The sequence below is a fragment of the Helianthus annuus genome, chromosome 14, assembly GCF_002127325.2.
Source record: "Helianthus annuus cultivar XRQ/B chromosome 14, HanXRQr2.0-SUNRISE, whole genome shotgun sequence".
In the NCBI taxonomy this organism is placed as follows: domain Eukaryota; kingdom Viridiplantae; phylum Streptophyta; class Magnoliopsida; order Asterales; family Asteraceae; genus Helianthus; species Helianthus annuus.
Window position 1 is genome coordinate 112,808,228 of NC_035446.2, and position 19,787 is coordinate 112,828,014.

General features: G+C 35.6%; 3 protein-coding genes and 2 long non-coding RNA genes across 5 annotated transcripts; 3 read left to right on the plus strand and 2 right to left on the minus strand.

Annotated features, from left to right (window-relative positions):
* Positions 1–5,037: 5,037 nt before the first annotated feature.
* LOC110905762 lies at positions 5,038–8,012 on the plus strand. The gene is made up of 3 exons (XR_002573396.1): positions 5,038–5,165; positions 5,855–5,940; positions 7,833–8,012. It is a non-coding gene; the product is annotated as an uncharacterized LOC110905762 (long non-coding RNA).
* A 1,253-nt stretch (positions 8,013–9,265) lies between these two features.
* On the minus strand, positions 9,266–9,882 carry LOC110909053 (uncharacterized protein At4g08330, chloroplastic). Its single transcript, XM_022154067.2, has one exon. The coding sequence runs from the start codon at positions 9,781–9,783 to the stop codon at positions 9,403–9,405; it is 381 nt and encodes a 126-aa protein (XP_022009759.1). The 5' UTR covers positions 9,784–9,882; the 3' UTR covers positions 9,266–9,402.
* A 1,352-nt stretch (positions 9,883–11,234) lies between these two features.
* LOC110909054 (serine/arginine-rich splicing factor SR45a) lies at positions 11,235–14,562 on the minus strand. The gene is made up of 7 exons (XM_022154068.2): positions 14,439–14,562; positions 14,311–14,330; positions 12,845–12,973; positions 12,635–12,737; positions 12,415–12,564; positions 11,801–11,870; positions 11,235–11,727 (listed from the first exon to the last, which is right to left on the minus strand). The coding sequence occupies exons 1-7, from the start codon at positions 14,439–14,441 to the stop codon at positions 11,453–11,455; spliced, it is 750 nt and encodes a 249-aa protein (XP_022009760.1). The 5' UTR covers positions 14,442–14,562; the 3' UTR covers positions 11,235–11,452.
* Positions 14,563–15,600: 1,038 nt separating this feature from the next.
* On the plus strand, positions 15,601–17,071 carry LOC110905764. The gene is made up of 3 exons (XR_002573398.1): positions 15,601–15,738; positions 16,222–16,287; positions 16,926–17,071. It is a non-coding gene; the product is annotated as an uncharacterized LOC110905764 (long non-coding RNA).
* A 418-nt stretch (positions 17,072–17,489) lies between these two features.
* Positions 17,490–18,904, plus strand: LOC110907163. Its single transcript, XM_022152185.1, has 2 exons — positions 17,490–18,609; positions 18,897–18,904. The coding sequence occupies exons 1-2, from the start codon at positions 17,490–17,492 to the stop codon at positions 18,902–18,904; spliced, it is 1,128 nt and encodes a 375-aa protein (XP_022007877.1).
* Positions 18,905–19,787: the final 883 nt, after the last annotated feature.

The following is a 19,787-nucleotide window of genomic DNA, read 5'->3' on the forward strand; positions in this document are numbered from 1 at the left end:
ACCTGCACAAGAACTACGAAAATAATCTTCGAGTCTCTACAGAGAATGAGGTGTAACAACCCGCACTTTCGCGCTCGTTACTCTCGTTACGCCTAGCACCAGAGATTCGGATCATAATGTGAGCTATATCGCTTACTACGCTACATCGCACACTTTCGCACTACATCGCTTATTTCAACACGCTATATCGCACTTCACAACGCTTACAACGCTTTCACTTACACTACGTGAGTATCTAAACTACTCGCTCTCGCATCAACGCAACGCAAACTCAAAACGCAGTTACTTATTGTCACACCCCGATATTTCCACATATTTCCGGTGGGCCCGGTGGGGAATATCGTGACGTAGTTGACATCATCATAGACAATTAACACAACTATAGCACAGCGGAAGACTTGGAAGTTTAAATACTATTACAACCCATAATGTCCAAAGTTCAAAACAAAAGAATATACAGACGGATTGTAATAAAGATCCACAGGCGGATCATAAAAACAAATACATAAAACTGAATTTAACAGACTTCAGGCATCTAGGGATTTGCAAGATCCTCTTATTATATGCCAAGTTGCTCCAGCCTAGTTTCGAGAGGTACCTGTCACTTAGTCTTTGGAAAATACGTCAGTTTTCATTGGTAAATACAATTAACCGACTCATTTGAAAAGAGTTTATGAAAATTGGTTTAGGCGCACAAGGCACAAAATCTTTTATAACTTGGGATAATTTTTATTAAAATCTTGTATACAGATTTACATGTTTGTCATACAATTGGGGCCGGTTTGGAAGCCGGTCATGATTAACCGACTTACCACTTATAAAACCTACAAAGGAGTTATCCCCAACTTGTGGGTAGTTTAATATTTAGCATTTGCATCTGTCAGGTGTATGCCTACACCCTGTGCATAGGTCGTGGCCATTAATAACTTAAATGAGCCGAGGATATCCAGGACACGGTCGTTAACCCCCAATGTGTCACACCCCAACCAATGGCGGAAACATCGGGATGAGACGAAGTGTGAAGATTGCTCGAGACATCATAACGCTAATAATTGTGACAAGTATTTAAATAATCATTTCATTTCATTTCTAAAGAATCAAGTACAAGGTTTTGAAACAAAGTACAACAACATGAATAATAAAATGATACAATACAAATACAATTCTTTCTAAGTGTGTATCTAAGCATCCTACTAGATTCCATGCATCGTCAACATCCACCTGTAACATGTTAAAATAAAGTTCAATGCAAAAGCAAAGGCGAGTATACAAGTTTGATACGTACATAGCAAAAGATAAGTTTTGAACAATTCCTCATAGCAAGCATGTGATTCAAGAGAAGCCTTTAAATATGGTATGTGTCTAACATATCAAACCAAGGAAACGCAATATGCTCATGACATAACCGAGATAAAGGGGCGGGTCGTTAATCCTATAGCGCTACATATGTCACGGTTTGGCTCGTACGAAGTTAATGATAAATTCAACACATAAGATAAATCCAAGTTTAAAGCATCAAGCCATCACGTATACAAGCATGTTATAGGAATGTTCATGTGTTTAAGCAAAATGTTCTTGTGTAAGTTTGTTGATAGATAAACATGCTACACCCCAAAAGTGGTAAAAGTAAAAAAAGGGAATACGAGTATACTCACAAAGTTTGCATATGTTTTCCGACTATCCAATGTGACAAAGTTGACGAGGTTGGAAGGTTGAATGCGTAAAGGTTTAAGTTCAAGCATGTTTGGAGTCGAGATTCGGAATGAAAGTGACATGAAAATATTATATCAAAATATTCATCTTCACACATAACACTTGTATGACACTTGGTAACCACAAGGGTTATAATGATTTCATGAGTTGAACACCCATAAGAATCATAACAAGGTTTAGGTCCTTAGATGATAACCTACTACTTTGACAAATGAATATGATTTCAACATCAATGATTCGAGTGTACATAGATAGTATTTAGGTTGTATAATATACACATATTATTAAGTCCAAATGTTCAAGTATTCAAGTAAGAGGTAGAATATTACATCTTCATTTAGGTACCTCAAGTTGAGTCATGGGTGTCGTGGATGGGGTAGGAAGACAAGGCTTCCATTTAGGTACCCCTTTGATGTTCACCACTACACTTGATGTAAAAACAACCAAGGAGGGTCATGAACTAAGGTCTTTACATGTATGTAAAGTAAACTAACTAATAGAAATCATCAAATCATGTGAGGATTGTATGTTTGGACAACCCAAGTTGTTCCATAATCACTCATGTATCAAAGATTATGTTTGACATGATTTGTGGGTTGAAACCCTAGACAAAACACCAAGTTTATGTGGTTTAATCCTCTGATTTCAAATGTCTCAACCTTGTTTTTAAGCTTAACCAACCATGGGATAAGTTGTAAGCATTAGGACATAGGCATGAGATGTGTTAGACACAAGTTGCATAGGTTTAAACAAGTTTTGAAGAACATAAAAATCAAACAAAAAGTTTATGGACTATTTCGGGGCATTTCCAGGTCTGATTTCTCCAAGGAGAAGTCTAGGAATCGAACCCCATGATTATCCAAGCAAGTAGGAAAAAGAATCAAGTGAATCGGATAAGAATTGAGTGAGTTATGCTCATTTTCGTGAAGGGGTGTCAATCTGCTCGAACCTTTGCTTTCAGCTACGGTTTGGAGGATGTTTTGAGAGTTTTTAGTGTTGCAAAAGTGGTAGGGAGGCTGGTTATAAGTGGTATTTATAGGGGGAAGGATTAGGGTTTCAATGGGTTGGGCTTTGGAAGTGTTTAGAAGGGGTTACACCTTGAAACTAGCCCACAAAACCCAACTATATGGGGCTGAATTTTGCTGAATTGGGGCTGCCATATTTCTTTATTTTTTTTATTTTTTAAAACATTATAATGAGTAATTTTGTTAATTAAGTTGTGTAATAATATGCAACAATGTTTCCCCTAACTTGTAACAAGGTGAAATATGAAATAAAACATGATTTAACTAGGTAAAAAGTGTAATGTACAAGTATGTAACATGTTTGTAAGTGACAAGTATATGTCACATATTAGATGATTAACCGTTGTATAAATAAGCATATTATTAGGGGTTTTTAGGTATCAACAATATAAGGACAAGCATGGACATGCATCGTGAATAAGTATAAGTATGAATTACAAATAAGGATTCGATGTACAATGAATTCGAACGTATGAACATGTATGAATATGTAGATGGTGAATTTAAAGAAATACGAATGTTATTTATGATCCAAGTCTCGGATTTTACAACGAAAAGACGACTACAATAATACAAGATTTCCAAAAATAGCATTACAAGGCGAGCTTTCTAATTATGGAAAGTATGAAAAAGCAGGGCGTTACACAATGTTTATGTTATCAAACAATACAGATTAAAACGGGTTATGCAGATTTATTAAATCACAATCCGATTAAATGATCTCATACCCAACCAAGCGGTAATAATTTACCGTATCCCAAGCCCGTATAAGGGAAAATAAGTTAAAAGTATTTACCTGAGTTAATTATGCAAAGGATGCTACTCAGCCGTATATTCTTAAGACTTTATTCAAATATCTTACCGAAGCTACTTAATCTGTAAGGAAGGTTTGATTCACCTATTAGGATACTAACGGGTCTTATTTAAGTCAAATACTTAGACCGGTTAGTTTTAAAGATACTTTACGGTTCAAAACGCTAGATTAAGCGGAGACCGGAATGGAATGTAATTTAGACGCAACAAGTATGAATACTTGTATAATATGGGTAAATTAAATACATTCTGGATTTTGAAGTTTGAATGACAAGGTTAAACCCGTTTCGTCTAATTTATACAAACTAGTTACATAAACCGAACCGAACGCGTAAGCATAACGGGTAACCGAATGAACCATATACAAGTCCCATATATTATCATGCTTAAAATATGTTAAGACATCAGTAGGATGTCAACATATATGCCCAAAAAGAATTTAAAATCGAATTAAGCCTCATAAGGGCGTTTTGGTCATTTTAGGATTTATAAAAGACGTTTATAGGTAAACTGATATTCTGGTCAAAAACATTCTGTAAAAATATTTATTTTATGATGTTATAACAGTAGGATATCATACATATGTGTGGTTTACCATTTATGGCCAAATTATGCCCCGGAAGGGTATTTTGGTCATTTCACATATGCATTAAGGACATAATTGGAATTCTGAGCTCATGACTTATACCTACTGTAAAAATATTTAAAATCATTTATAAATTCAGTAGGTAATAAGTCTTGGGTGCTAAATATGGTTTTAAACCATACTATGCACCTAATTAGCGTAAAAATCGATAATTGACGATATTTGCCAAGTTTATGTGATTCTGAGATAAAATATTTTATTTTTCATATTAGATCAGTAGGAAATGGTTTTGCATGTTAATCATATGTAAAACACATTTTATTTGCAAAAAGGGCATTATCGTCAATTATAAAATTTATACAAGAACTCAATGTTAAGGTCAGTATATAATCTGACCCAATATTCCAAAAATCCCTAAAAATAATATCACAACAGTAGGTAATGAGTTTTGAGTCAAATTTATGTTTTAAACATGATTTATACACCAAACGGTATTCTTTTATTGGTCCAACATATCAACGTGTGGCTTTAGGGGTCATATTCTCCATGTGCGTTCCAGCATATCATTATACTTAATTTGGTGATGTGTATTCTTTTTATGTGTTTCAACTCAATAGAACCAAGGTTGTAACACCCCAAAAACGGGCTTGGTAATTTAGAACCCGGTTAAGATAAAGGAATGGGTAAAGTACCGTTAGTAGTAAAAGTGAACCCATAAAATAAAATAATTAGGAATAAACTAGCCTAGTGGTGTCATGTATATAAGTAATAAGATGATAATTTTTTAGTCCCGTATGCAATCAAAACGAAATTGAGGGACCAAAACCGTTAAAATGGAAAGATGGGTTTTATTTATGAAAGTTAACATACACAAAACACACACTTCGTGTGTGTTCTAGATCGAGCAGGAGACTCCCATGGAGCGAAGAACCCTAACTTCATCATTTTCATCAAATTGAAAGGCTAAATGATGCTTAAATCCATGAATAAACACGGATTAATGATCACCTTCACAAGAGGATCGTAAGGTATGTCTTAAAAGTTAGATTGGTGATCTTTCACGAAGTGGGTTATGATGTAAATTGCGAATTTGTATGAAATTGAGAATGGGTGTGTGTTAGAATCATCATATTGAACATGGGTTATGCATGATTTAGGTTAATTTGATGTTTAAGGATGAAACCCATTAGTCATGGTGAAAATGATGACTTGAGTCATCATCCATGTCTAATTCTTGTTGAATGTTGATGTATTATGTGAATAATATGGATTCTTGTTAGATGAATTGAAAGAAATGTGATACTAGTATGTTTGATGTTTATGCATGAATGATTCATGTTGATTAGAAAGTGGAATTTGATGAATTATGTATGAGATTAGGAGATTGTGCCTGAACTAGTTGTACTCTATGTTTAGAAGGTAGTACATACACCAAGGGTATGATGATATTATGAAGAACTTAAGTTTAGATCACTAGTAAGTGATTAATAATGTAGTTATGAAGTGGGTTTTAGATAATGTGATGTAAATTGATGATTTACTTATGTTAATGATGTTTGGAATCAAACATGTGTGTGAATGTTTAAAGAAATCGGATAAGAAATGATAGATTAGCATGTTATAAGGTTGAATGATATATTCCATATAAGATCCGTGTAATGAAAAGGTTGTGATGAATGATGAATAATCTAACTATCTTGAGAATGATATATGATAGTTGATGCTTGATAACCGACATGGAAGCTTGGGAAAGAAGCGGGTCAAATGGAACTTATGTGCACGGGAAGCGTACTCGGATGCCAGGTAAATTAAGCTTACACCCTCCTTGTAGAATACCTATTCATTGTATAGATTATGAATATGATAAGCTTATAAATGAGGTATGAAGTTCCGACAAGTTTTGATACGGGTCGGAACATGTGTTCATGACAAGAAACTAAGTTTGATGGTTAAAAAGGGATAAAAGGGTATTATGGTAATTTTGGTTGTGAATTAACAAAGGAATAAGTTACATGGATGGGATGATAGATAATTAAAATCCCACAAGGATACAATGGATATTTAGATAAAACGGGTCAAATGGTGAAGATATCACCATTTGGCGATATCGACTAATGAATTGTTTTGTCAAGCGTCGTGAATTCACAAAATGAATAGCGAAAGGAAATTCGTTGCTATTAACGAGCAATTTAGCGGATGAAGTATTAAAATGGTTCATAGCTTTGATCCGGGCCAGGTATGTGTAATTAGAGTTATAGTTAAGTAGTGAGATTGGCTAAATATGCAATGAAGTCCTTTGTTGTAAAGGATGGAGCGAAGTTGACAAAAATGCCCTTGATAGGTATATCGGGCGAATGACTTTAAAAGGTTGTTTAGAAACAAGCCATTAGATTAAATGATTACTTTGGACATGTATGAAAGCGAAAAGTATGATCTTTGCGAGTCAAAGTCCTTAAAAATGCGTAAATGCCCTTAACGGGTCAAAATAACATTTAAGTGGAAATGGGTTGGGATGTTGTAAGAAACCCGTGTTTGGAACCTTATATGATAGACGACGTTGAAATTATAAGGTTCATGAGGAATTTAGGTCAAACAATCAAGTTATGTTGATGAATGCATGAACGGGTCAAAATTCGGTAAAAGGGTAATAAGTCGGAGGCTTAAAAGTCATAAATTTCGGTAGTCCAAATATTGGATTTTCACTCCATGTGATGGAGAATTAAATTACGGTCGCGTAGGAAAAAGAATCGGGTAAAACGGACCAAAAACGAGAAAGTTATGCTCGTTTCCGTGAAATCGAGTCGTGCTGGGAATCATACAGCACCAGCTGCAACAGTCTGATGAAATCAGGCCGTAGCGTAGCGCGACGGGGAAGGCCCCCGGCCGTAGCGCTACGCGAGGGGGTGTTAGTTTCGCGAAAATCGTTTATTTTAACCGTTGATGCATTGCGAACCCGTCTGGACCGTTTTTAAACGCGTATAAGCTAAGAATGACTAACTTATTCCTTGTTTTAGGAAATGTAGATATGTATGAAGGTATGTATGAATGTAAGCGGTATGTATGAATGAATGTATGTGTGTGTGTATGCAAGTAGTTATATATGAGCATATGCACGTATGTAGACATGTGTGAAGATATGTATGTATGTATGTAGGTGTGTATGTAGGTAGTATGTGTATATATATATCCAAGTGAGTATGTACGAATGTATGCACGCATGTAGGTTTGTGTGAAGGCATGTAATAGGTATGTATGTAGTCATGTATGTATGTATGTATGTATGTATGTATGTATGTATGTATGTATGTATGTATGTATGTATGTATGTATGTATGTATGTATGTATGTATGTATGTATGTATGTATGTATGTATGTAGTTATGCACGTATGTAGGCACGTATGTATGTATGTAGGTACGTATGTATTTAAGTAGCTATGTGTGAACGGATGCATATATGTAAGTATGTATGAAAGTATATACGCATGTATTCAATGAAATTGAGTATTGACGATGATAATAGCGTGCCTTGTGAACGAAGTGTAACGCAGGTACAACGAGAAAGTCTCGCCACGGATTGTATAATCAGATGGAAAGCTGGAATGTAAAGAGATAATGAAATGAAAAGTCAGCAAGGAGGAATCTTATTTATGTTATAATGTGTGCTAACGTTATGAATGTATGTGGTGAGCGCAGGTTGATCGGGTCACGGAGGATCATCAAGGAATAGAGATCGAGAACCGAGTCACAACATAGATTGTACGGGAACGTCGATGTATGTAATATAGTAAACAGAAGCCATGTTTTTACTTAGTAAATGAGTCGATTGATAATTTTATGTGAAAGAGTTATGTTACAATGAAATTTTAAAGTAAGTCAAGGTATTTATAAGGAAAGAAATTTTATGGCATGAACTTCCGCTGCGACTTTTTGTCAATTACGTGTTAGGGTCTTACAAAGGTCGTTCCTGAGAATTCAGGGGCTTTTAGGGCCCTGTGGGCTTTGGGAGTAGAAAAATGTGTCCCTAAATATAGACTTTATATAAGAAAAAAAAAGTCAGTAATAAGACAATAAATGAGTCAAAACTGAACATATTACATTTATTAACACGTTATCATATGTTTTTTAATAACCCCCAGAAGAGTGGACCCTGTTCGATGACACACCTTGCACATGGTCTAGGCCGGCCTGAAGAGAAATGATACTCTATGTATCTAATTTTCCATGCGGTTAAGTTAGTTGTGTAACAAATAATGAATGGTGTATCTTTATATGTAGTCTCTTAAGCACGTTACTTTAAAACTTAACATTAACGCTTAACATCCCAAAGTAAGTTGTAATGAAAAACAACAGTTTTATTGAATTAAAAGATAAAAGCATTACAATGAAAAACATCCCAATATCTTCTAAATACTTCTATATTCTTCATCATTCCTTCCCCCCTCTCCTAAACATACAAAACACCGTTTAAACAAATAGTCACAAATACCCTTAAGCTTGACTGATATATAAACTAATCACATACCTCTTACATAAACGATAAATCGTTTAAACAAATAGTCACAAATATCCTTAAGCTTGACCAATAAGGGAAACTCCATCCTTGTTCGTCCATTTTGACCTTTCGGGCATGAAAGCCAAGTTTCAGTCCCACTATTCATAATTGGAACATTTAAATTGTGTTTTTAACGGCTAATGATACATAACTCCTACTCATTACTCATTTACACCAAATTATCACCTTTGTTTGGAATTAAACCCAAAACCTCATACTAAGAGGGAGTGTGCTAGCCCCACATTAACATAACGTTTAAATTGTAATTCTCTATAGCTCCATGACATTTTTGGTAACAATGAACATTTTCTCTTCAGTGTTGGCACATATCGGTACTGTATCAAACCGGTATAAATGAAACATCAGTCACAAAACTAATAATTGTTTTACATGTTTTTTTTTATTTTGGTATTTTCAGAACTTACATTGTGGACCGATAAAATTCGCACACTATTCGGTTTATACTTTTACTTGTCGATACCGATCTAATTTTTAGTTAATACCACAAAAACCACCAAAAATTCTGATCAACTCTACAAAATAATTCGACCCCTTTTAACTTTTGCAGTCAAAATTGCACCATAACTTATACAAAAGGGATACCATTAAATAATCACAATCCATACACACATATCTCTACATAAGTATCAACAACAAATAAACATAAACATCATAAAAAAAAAAAAAAACACAAATCCCCAAGAAAAGTGTTCAAGTTTCAGAAGTAATCCTTAAGGCCTTAATCTTAAAGCGATACCTAGGAGCCCGAGGAATGGCCTGACTGGGACCAAACCCAAACTGACCGGTTCCAGTCATCATGGGCGGACCATCATCATAAACATGGCCGACAAGCGCCCCGCAACTATTACAAACAAGTTTGGTTCGTTTCCTCTGAATCCCCCAGTAATTAAGGGTCTCGAAAAAGGGTTTGATCTTGTCTTCTTTGACAAATCGAAACTTAGAAGAATCGATGTCGGCAAACGAGAGGGTGTTCTTGTTGCCGGCCTCGAAGTAGTAATCGGGTGGGAAGAGGTTGGATGTGTGGAGGTTGAGATTTGTGCCGCAAGTGGTGCAGGTGTAGATCGATGCCATTGATGATCTGATGAGATTGGAATGGGGGGTTTGATTGATTGTATTTGAAGATGGTATCGTCAATGACTTTTTGTAATTTCTTGTGGGACGCGTTGAAGAAACTTCTTTGTTTCTAGAATTTTAATATTTTTGTTAAAATAAAATATGTTTTCTTTCTAGAGAAATGCAATGCAAAATCACATTTGTTAACCTTTTTTATGGCTAAAATTTTATTAAAATTAACTAGCATGAAGCTAGATAAAAACAACAATACGATCCTGAACCACAAGACCAGACTTACAAATGTAAGGGAAAACAATAAAACCTAGTGACTATTAAAATTTTATCTACTTTATTATTTATATTATCACTAGGTTAGAAACTAGTGATAATAGGAAACGATGATTTAATTGCAAAGTAAAATAAGAAAATGATGATTTGATTGCAGAGGAAAATAAGGAAGCAGTTAAGGATTTTTAAAAGAAACGAATCGTAGGTCATGGATTAAGCTAGGTTAATAAAATGAGGAACACAATGTTTGAGATCTTGGAATTGTGTCATGTGACACCGGATAATAAGTATAAATATATCACATTTTAAATATGGACGTAATTTATCGGACAAACTTTATTCTATTTTAAAATGATAAATTTGTGTGGCATTATTGATATATTTCATTTTGATTATTGTAAAATTTGAACCAAAATATCATAAGTTATTAAATTGGGACTAAAATCGTGAATGTTAACTTTGGTGCCCAAAGTCTTAATTAAAGAGAATTGAACAGCCCTTTGTGGTAATACTTTAAATCGGTATTTTAGAGAGGCATGCATGCATTCTTGAGGGATAAATATTAGTCTTTAGGCTTTCTTCTACCCTTCTTAGGTGACTAGAACAAAATCAATAAATTATCAAGTTTTCGTTCATCCAATTTATCTATTTCTACGATTTCAAGCAAATATGTGAATCAAGTAAAAACTTCTAGAAACAATGGTTTCTAGGGCAGTCTTTTGCTTAAGATAATATTTTGACCCATTCATTTAACCATGTTGAGTTGTATCTTCTATGTTGGATCCTTTACTCGCCACATCTAATACTTGGTTCTCTCAAACAATGTATATTCCAGCGATCCGATCAGCTCAGCATTTTGAACGCTTCACTTCTACACCTTCGAAAATTAATCAATCATTTGCTGACGAGAATGTATTTCAACACTCTAAATTGTATTGCAGTCTTTTACAAGTTCATTTATGGGTTTCGGATTCCCAAAAATCAAACAGGTTTGTGGGATCTGCCAGCATTAGTCAAAGATCTTTGACTGGCCACAAAAATAGCCATGGGTTTATATCAACTACATCACACTTTGGCTGCAAACATTTATGCACAACGAAAATCGCCTCTACTTAAAAAGAGAGTCGATTTTCAATGTGCATAAATCATAAGAAAATGATTTCCCTATAAGAGAAAGGCAAGCCATGTTAAAAGTTGCATAAAAACCATGACAATTCAAACAAGTATCAGCTAAAATCACCTGCAATATCCTTAACAAACCATAAACTAGATGTCCACAACAACAAACAGTTCAACATCCGTCAAATTCACCCCTCTAGACAAACAAACACAAAAAGCATCTTCCAAATGCACTACGACAACATTTGGAATCACCATTCCGCAACGGCTCATAATATAGCTAGCGACGACCATAGTGCCTTTCAGGACTCCTGTATGGAGGAGACCTTGTTCGCTCCCTCCTTGATCTGCCACCATAATAAGGCGAGCGCCTAGGTGGTGAGTAATCACGCCCGCCACCACCTCTATACGGTGGAGGAGACCTCCTTGGAGGAGGAGAGTAATCACGACCACCACCACCACCTCTATATGGTGGCGGGGACCTCCTTGGCGGAGACCTACGGTATCCATAGTCATCACGTCCACGATACCTGCCGCCTCTGTCACCACGATACCCTAAAAAGGACACCAAACTACATCAATATCACGCCAAATGTATTATTAATAGGTCAAATAAAGTTTGACTTACCGGTGTCCCTAGCGTTTTTCAGTCCTAGGTAATGACCAGGTGTAGGTGTCCTAGGGCGTTTCCTTCGTGACTGAAACAATCAAACAAACAACCTCAATTAAAAGTTCTTTTAACAAGCAAATGGCTTAGAAATCATATAGCAACATAAGCATTATAAACAAGCATATTATGAGTGAGAAAATCATAGTTAAGTTATGATCATTATAGTTTTTAATTCCAAAGGAGAAAATATCTCTAAGGGAAGAAAATAAAAAGAATGCATGTGGCTAGTACCCATCAACTATTAAAGCCTGGCTAATGTTGATAATGACGGTCAATTAGTTGACAGTTGAATAAATTTGCAGTTGATAATGACCGTTGAATTAGTTGATAGTTGAATGTAAGCCGAGGTTGGGTATGTTTAGTTGATCAGATGATGAATGTGAAATGATTGATGCTGTTTTAGCTGGCCATTGAGATCAAGCCGTTTAAGAGTTTGCATTGATGAACTCAACTTTGATTGCTGCCAACATAACTGATCCAATATGTAGCAAGTAAAGTAAACCTTAAAATTAAAACGAAAAAAAGTAAAACATCCTAACTATACTAAAAGTTGTCAGTAACTAATTACGAACCCTCTCAACAGTTATTTGACGATGCTCCAGAACCGACTGATTAAGATGCTTTATGCAGCGGTTGGCATCTTCAACAGTTTCCATTGTTATAAAAGCAAACCCACGAGAGATGCGTGAACGAGGCTCCACAACCAGAAAGCAGTTGGCGACCTAAACAGTGTTATAGTCATTAGTAATTATGTTAGCAAAAAGCATGCTATGTTCATTAAAGTAAACAAACCTTTCCCTCTTTTGAAAAATGATCTTGAAGCTGCTCTTGAGTGACGCGTGTAGATAGGCCAGTTACATAAAGGGTATTTCCAGGATTTTCAATCTCCTCTTCCCTGCCATGGTTGACGGAAGTAACGTAAACAAACATCCATCGTCATAATGAAGCTAATTATCAGTAATTAGAAGATTAAAAAAGCTTAAGAAAAAACTAAAACCATACCGTCCACGGCTTCTGGATCTTGACCTAGATGCAGGTCTACCTCTAGGCCTTGACCATGATCTTGATCTAGAGCGTGACCTGGACCGAGACCTTGATGGTGGTGCTTCATAGGGTGGAGATTGTGAGTACCTGCCATGTGTTGGTATAATGTAAGCAAGTGTTCGTAATTTGCATTTTGATAATTCAATGTGGGAAATTAGTTTGCATGAAGCAAGTTATTACATATAAGGCTCGAAATATAAATACATAATTCATCCACTTTGCATAAAAAAAATTACTTCTACGGTTAGAACATGTTGAGAGTATATGTAAAAACATAAATGTGAAGGTGTTTTGTTTTCTTTTCCCTTAACAAATATTTTTACCAATGAATTAGTGATCCTAAAAGATTTTAACTGTAGTGTAAGTATGGGATTTAATCAGAGTTAAAACAATATGCCCACAAGCACAAATACAATAAAACATGAAAATATGACATTAAAGACTTCATGAAATGGGTGTTTCTTCAACCCCTTTTACTTTGTAAGAGAGGCTCTAGAAATGATTCAAGCTAATACATTCCTATTTATCACTTGTTAATTTGTAAATCAAATCTAGAATCATTACATGAAGAAATGGAGTAATGTAAATTCCATACTAACCTTTACATATTAACTTTTAAATGAAATATACAGATAACAAGTATATAAACAAAACATAAATACAAAATATAAACCAAAAAACAATGTAAAAATTCTACCTAAAAAGAAAGCTATCCCTATGCCAATGTTACTATTCTATGGTAGATAAAAAGATGTTTAAAATAGTTAAGAACAAGAATCTGATTTCACAAATGAGATTAACAAATAGTGCTGCAACAACTGCTTCACAAACCATGGTTCTATACGTCTAATTAATGACAACTCTTGACAAACGGACCACATACATGCAATATAGAAACATATTCATCATAGACATGTCCAGTTGAACACAACATGGGACACAACTAATGGAAACATGACTATAAACTATTAGCTTCAATAAACAATGCTACAAAATTCACACTATTCTGCCAATGTAAAATCAGTCAATTACATAAATTATCAACACAACATACAACACCAAGTCGCCAACTACAAGATGATTCATTGAGGTGTGTCACGGCTTCAAATTCTTACCAATTTATTCAAAAACACCCATCCATAAAGTCAAAAACATTCAAAGCAAAGAATGTATTTTTATCTACAAATCTACAATTACAATTACTCTCATTTTCCACCAACACAAAATATAGCCTTATACCGACTTATTATTCAAATAATAACAACAAATTCAGCTCACAAAGTGTTTACCCCAATTTTACATAATAAAACAACAATCAAAGCGAAAAGTGACAAATCGAAAACCCTAGAACACACAGCTATTTGATATCATCAATAATCGGAGAAAAAAACTGAACAAAATGAAGTTTGGATCTTAGGGTTTACCTTCGTCGAGGTGAATCAGCCTGCAAATAGAAAAATTCAACGGATTAAGATGTGAGATGTAAGCATTTGAATGTACAAACTAACAGATATGATAAGTTGTGAAGAGCATAAATGAAAATGGAGCTCACCATTTGTTTGCAGAGAAAACCCTAGATCGCGAAATTTGATTTTTTATGTTCGTCGAGGGGTTTTGGTCCTTTTGGAGGAAAGTTGGACTGAAAGGGGGTAAGCGTTTGCTCAATTTATAATAGTGGTCACTAACTTTTGTTAAATGACAAAATGACACCCCTTTGAATATGACTTGACATAAAAGACCAGTGTAAAACACCAAAGATTAACCCTTAAATCTAAATCTAGGACGGTAAATGAACCGAACGTTTTGCATGACAAAAAAAAAGAGAAAAATGCAATTTGCGTCCCTGTGGTATGTCCCAAACATCAACCTGAGCCCCTAAATTAAATTTTTGGTTTTTGAGCCCCTGACTTTATGAATTCTTAACAGTTTGAGTCCATGCCGTCAGTGTTCCGTCAGTTTGACTGTTTGACAGTTGTAAAAAGTCCTTTATGCCCTTGACCCTTAACATCTTCTATACTTAATCTCAGTTCATCATGATTCGAACAGTTTCATCACACTTCTCAACCAAATCTGTGAAGAAAATCTCTCCCATCTCCCAACACCGATTATCATCATCATCATCTGCATCTTCCGAACAATACATCTTTATCATCTTCATCTTCATCATCTTTATCAGCTTCCTCAATTTCATCATCTTCATCGATAACAATCCAAGGTAAAATCACATACCTAAATCGCATCGATAACATGATTCTTGTGGGTTTTTGTCTCGGATATCAAAACAAAGGTTTGGTTTTGTTTGATTCTTGTGGGTTTTTGTCTCGGGTATCAAAACAGAGGGTTAACAGAGGGTTATCTTCTATACGGTAAAATCACAAACCTAAATCACATAGATAACATGATTCTTGTGGGTTTTTGTCTCGGATATCAAAACAAAGGTTTGGTTTTGTTTGATTCTTGTGGGTTTTTGTCTCGGGTGTAACACCCCGAAATTATTAATGTTATATTTTAAATTAAATATCAGTAATAAGTTAAGATAAAAGACTAGGAAAAGATAACCTAGTAAGTGGTATCTTAACATAATATGACAAGTATGATTAAATTTCCCTTTTTATAGTTGGTGTATAGTTAAGGGACCAAACTTGTCAATTCTGAAACTCAATTTAATAACTAGTGAAATAACACACCAAACACACACCTAAGTGTGTGCTTGATCGACCAGAACGCAGACAACAAGGGGATTCCCCCTCAAACCCTAATATTCACAAAAATTCACCAATTGAAGGTTCAAATCAAGTCCGAATTGAAATCTGAATATAGATTTGTGATCACCATGACTAAGGGATCGTAAGGTATGCAAAATTTCATGATTTGGTTCTATCTTAAATTTTAGACAAATTCATGAGATTCGAATCTGAGCATGCATGATAGTTGTTTTGATTGAAATAGTGTATAGGGATGAACCCTAGTCGAGTACTTGTTGAAATTTGGCCTAATTCTTGTAAAGTTCATAATCACCATTAGGGGTGATATGGGGATTTTTGTAGAAAAGTATGAGACATTAGGATTATGATGTATCCTAGCGTAATTCAAGTTCTATGAACTAGGTTCAGAAATTATTGATGTGAAAATTATGTGAAATTGCCTAAATTGATGTTTATCATGGCTAAATGATAAATGTTAAACTTAGTTATGAATTGTAAGAAATCATGCACATAAGATGCTTGATAAAATGCCTAAAAGACATTGATCGACACAAATTGTGGTGTTGGTAAAGTAACAAGCTTTAGTCATGAGCCGAATGGTTCTAATGGTAATTGGCTTGTATGTTTTAGGCAACACGAGCGAGGCGTCGGGAAGTCAAGCCGGTGCGGACGCTCGTTTAAAGGGAAAGCTATGAGGTACGTGGTTAACGCTACTATATTATTGATGATTTAGTTTTTCATTTTTGATTGTTTACTAGTTATGAACAATATAGAGTTGTGTTGGTTTGGTTGCTTAAATGAGGGACTTCATAATGGCAAACCAAAACGGGTTAACAATGGTGGGTACAAACCGGGAAACGGGAGTACCTCATCCGTAGCCCATAAACCCATGTGTCGGGTAATGGGAAGAATAATATTAACACGCAAACCGGTAATGGGAGCGTGTGTGTTGAAGCAAGGGATCCAAAATGGGTCATACTTGTTGCAAAGAAATGTCCCGTACTGCGCTTTGATGACTTAAAAGTGCAAAAACTGGAATAAACGGGTCAAAACAGCAAAACAGGAAAATATGCAGAAGCTACCGTAAGTTACGGTAGCCACCGTAACTTACGGTAGAGGGTGAATTGTTACGGTGGTTCTTTACTGATTTACGGTAGAACCATAGATGTCCAGCGACCACCGTAACTTACGGTGACCACCATAAGTTACGGTGGAGTCCAGCCAAATTTTGTTAAGCTTTGTATATTTTCATAAGTTTGAATCCGTTTTAAGCGTGCTTCCGTTTATGCGTAGTTTCTAAGGATTCATGCACTAATATTTGTTAAATTTTACAGCTTCAAGTATGTCAAGCAGGCGGATGATGATCAATTCAAGGCTCGTGAACCGAACACATTCAACAAATTATTCCGCAACTTTTGTCGTAGTTAATCATTAGTAAAACTTTGTATTAGAAGGAATACTTATGTATCCTATTATTGTCTTTTGGAAGGTTGATAAACTAGTATGTACTAAGTTAGGATAAATATAAATGTTTTGTTTTAAATTGATCATGAACATTCTTAGCTATTTGGTAAGAACTAATATGATATAAATTAGAGTGTTACAAGTTGGTACTCAGAGCTAAGGTTAAAGAGAATTGTGTTCGGTTCAAGGCTTGATCAACATCCGGTAAGAATTTATTTAAAGCAAATTAAATTTAAAAAGATTAAAAAGGGTAACGATTTATTGTGTATGGGAGGAGTATAGTGATATACTCGAACCCGGGAAGTACACTTAGTATAAATGATAAGGCAAAGTTATATACTTGGCCGAATAATGAGTACGAAGTCTCATGTAAAGGCATGAGAGTGATTGAACAAGAATTATTTATCGAATCATTTTAACATTTCAGTAAGAAGATGTCGGGAGGTGCTAGTGACAATGTTCTATCCCTCACTACCGACGAGTTGAAAGAGAAGATTGCCGAGGAAGTCGGAAGGGCCATCGAAGTTAGCCTACCAAGATTTGTGGAAAGAATGCAAAACACCTTACTTTCGACTATGGAGGAAAGAATTGGTGAATTAAGAGAAGACCTTACCAGTGATAGAGGCAAGGCTAAAGAAAAGAAAGGTTGTTCTTACAACAAGTTTATGGCGTGTAAGCCCCCGATTTTCAATGGAGAGGTAGATCCAATTGCTTGTCAAAGGTGGATAAGCGATATTGAGGGTGTTTTCGAACGAACGCATTGTGATGAAAGTGATTTCGTGGCTTATGGAACTGGCCAACTTAGAGGCCAAGCCAAGGATTGGTGGGACAACCTCAGAAACGAAAGGGGTGTTGAAGCAATAAGGGCAATGACTTGGGAAGATTTCAAAGCACCATTCCTCAAACATCATAGCCCCAAGGCAGTGATAAAGATAAAGGAGGAATTCATGCAATTGAGGCAAAAGGGTGAAACCGTTGATAAAATTACGGGGATGTTCATGGATAAGCTCAAGTTTTGTGATGACTTGGTCAAAACTGAAGAACAGAAAATTTATTATTATCACACCATGCTTAGGGCTGAATATAGGGAGTTCATGACCCCCTCACATTATGAAAGCCTCACCGATATAATCAATGCGGCGCGGGAACGCGAGATTGAACTAAAAAGGCAAGTTGAAAGAGGTGAGAGAAGGGCCTTGGATGAAAACCCGAGTCCCGCAAAGAAGCCAAAGGTAGCTGAATCTTCGAAGAAGGGAAGTGCAAAAGGAGGTTCTCCGAGTTGCAAAACATGTGGACGCACTCATAAGGGTGAATGCTACTTCAAGAACAAACCTTGTGTGGCATGTGGCAAGATAGGGCATGGGGTTGCAAATTGCCCAGACAAAGTAACGGTGTGCTATAAATGTTACCAACCGGGTCATAAAAAGTCAGAATGTCCGGAATTGGTGGGAAAGAAAGAGAGTGCCGACTCTAGGGATGAAACCCCAAAAGCTAAGGCAAGGTCGTTCCAAATCACTGCTGCTGAAGCAAAAATGGAACCCGACGTGGTTACAGGTATATTTACTGTAAATTCGATCCTTGCACGTGTTTTTTTTATACAGGTGCGAATAAGTCTTTTGTTTCACATAGATTTATTCAAAACCCCTTGTTTACATTAACGAAATTACCTATGCCAATGGAAATAGAAGTAGGTAATAACAAAAGTTTTCTTGTTTGTGATGTATGTTGGGAATGCAAATTGAATATCGATGGCGAGGAATACTCCATTGATGTAACACCCTTAAATTTTTCACTTGATTTTAATAATAAAATATACCAATTATATCAAAATATTGTTTTAGTGACATAACATCCGTTAACGGAGTTCTTAAGTACGTCAACCTTAGTCGACTAGTGTGTAAGTTAAAACATACCAAAAGTAGTTTAACAAGTAGTTACAATTCATACATAAGACTACTGAAGATTTAAAATATTGCGGAAGCTTTCAAAATGTAGTGTTCGGTTCTTCATTATTCGCTCGACCGCCATCCGTAAGATCCATTACGTCACCTATGGTCAAAACCATTAAACCATTAGTTTTGACATTAATAAATAATATATAAACACGAGAACTAACTTCTGATTACGAATAATAAATTACAAGTTTTGACATTAATAAATAATATATAAACATTAGTTTTGGCAACTTAAGTCCCTCCATTTTGAACAACATTTAATTTAGTGGCTTTTAATTTCTACTATAGGTTATTTCTAAACTATTAACCAACTAGGTTAAAATTTCTAGTTGGTGAATTCTCATTTATTTATACTTTATATAATTCTAATATAAAGTTTTATATTTTCGGGGTGTTACAAGTCCACCCCCCTTAAAAGGGTTTCGTCCCCGAAACCGAAGTACGTACCAAATAATGTTGGGTGGAGACGTCGCATCTCCTCTTCGGGCTCCCACGTGGTGTCCGAACCTTTCCTGTGCTCCCATTTGACCCTGACTTGGTTAACCACCTTGTTCCTCAAACTTTTCTCTTTACGATCTAAAATCGCAATTGGTTTTACTGCATAGTTGAGGCTGTTATCCACCTCGATATCATCATAGTGGATGTGAGCAGTTTCGTCGGCCAAACATTTTCGGAGGTGCGACACGTGGAACGTGTTATGAATCCCACTCAACTCCTCGGGTAATTCGAGACGATAAGCTACTTTACCAACCCGTTCAGTGATCCTGAATGGCCCAA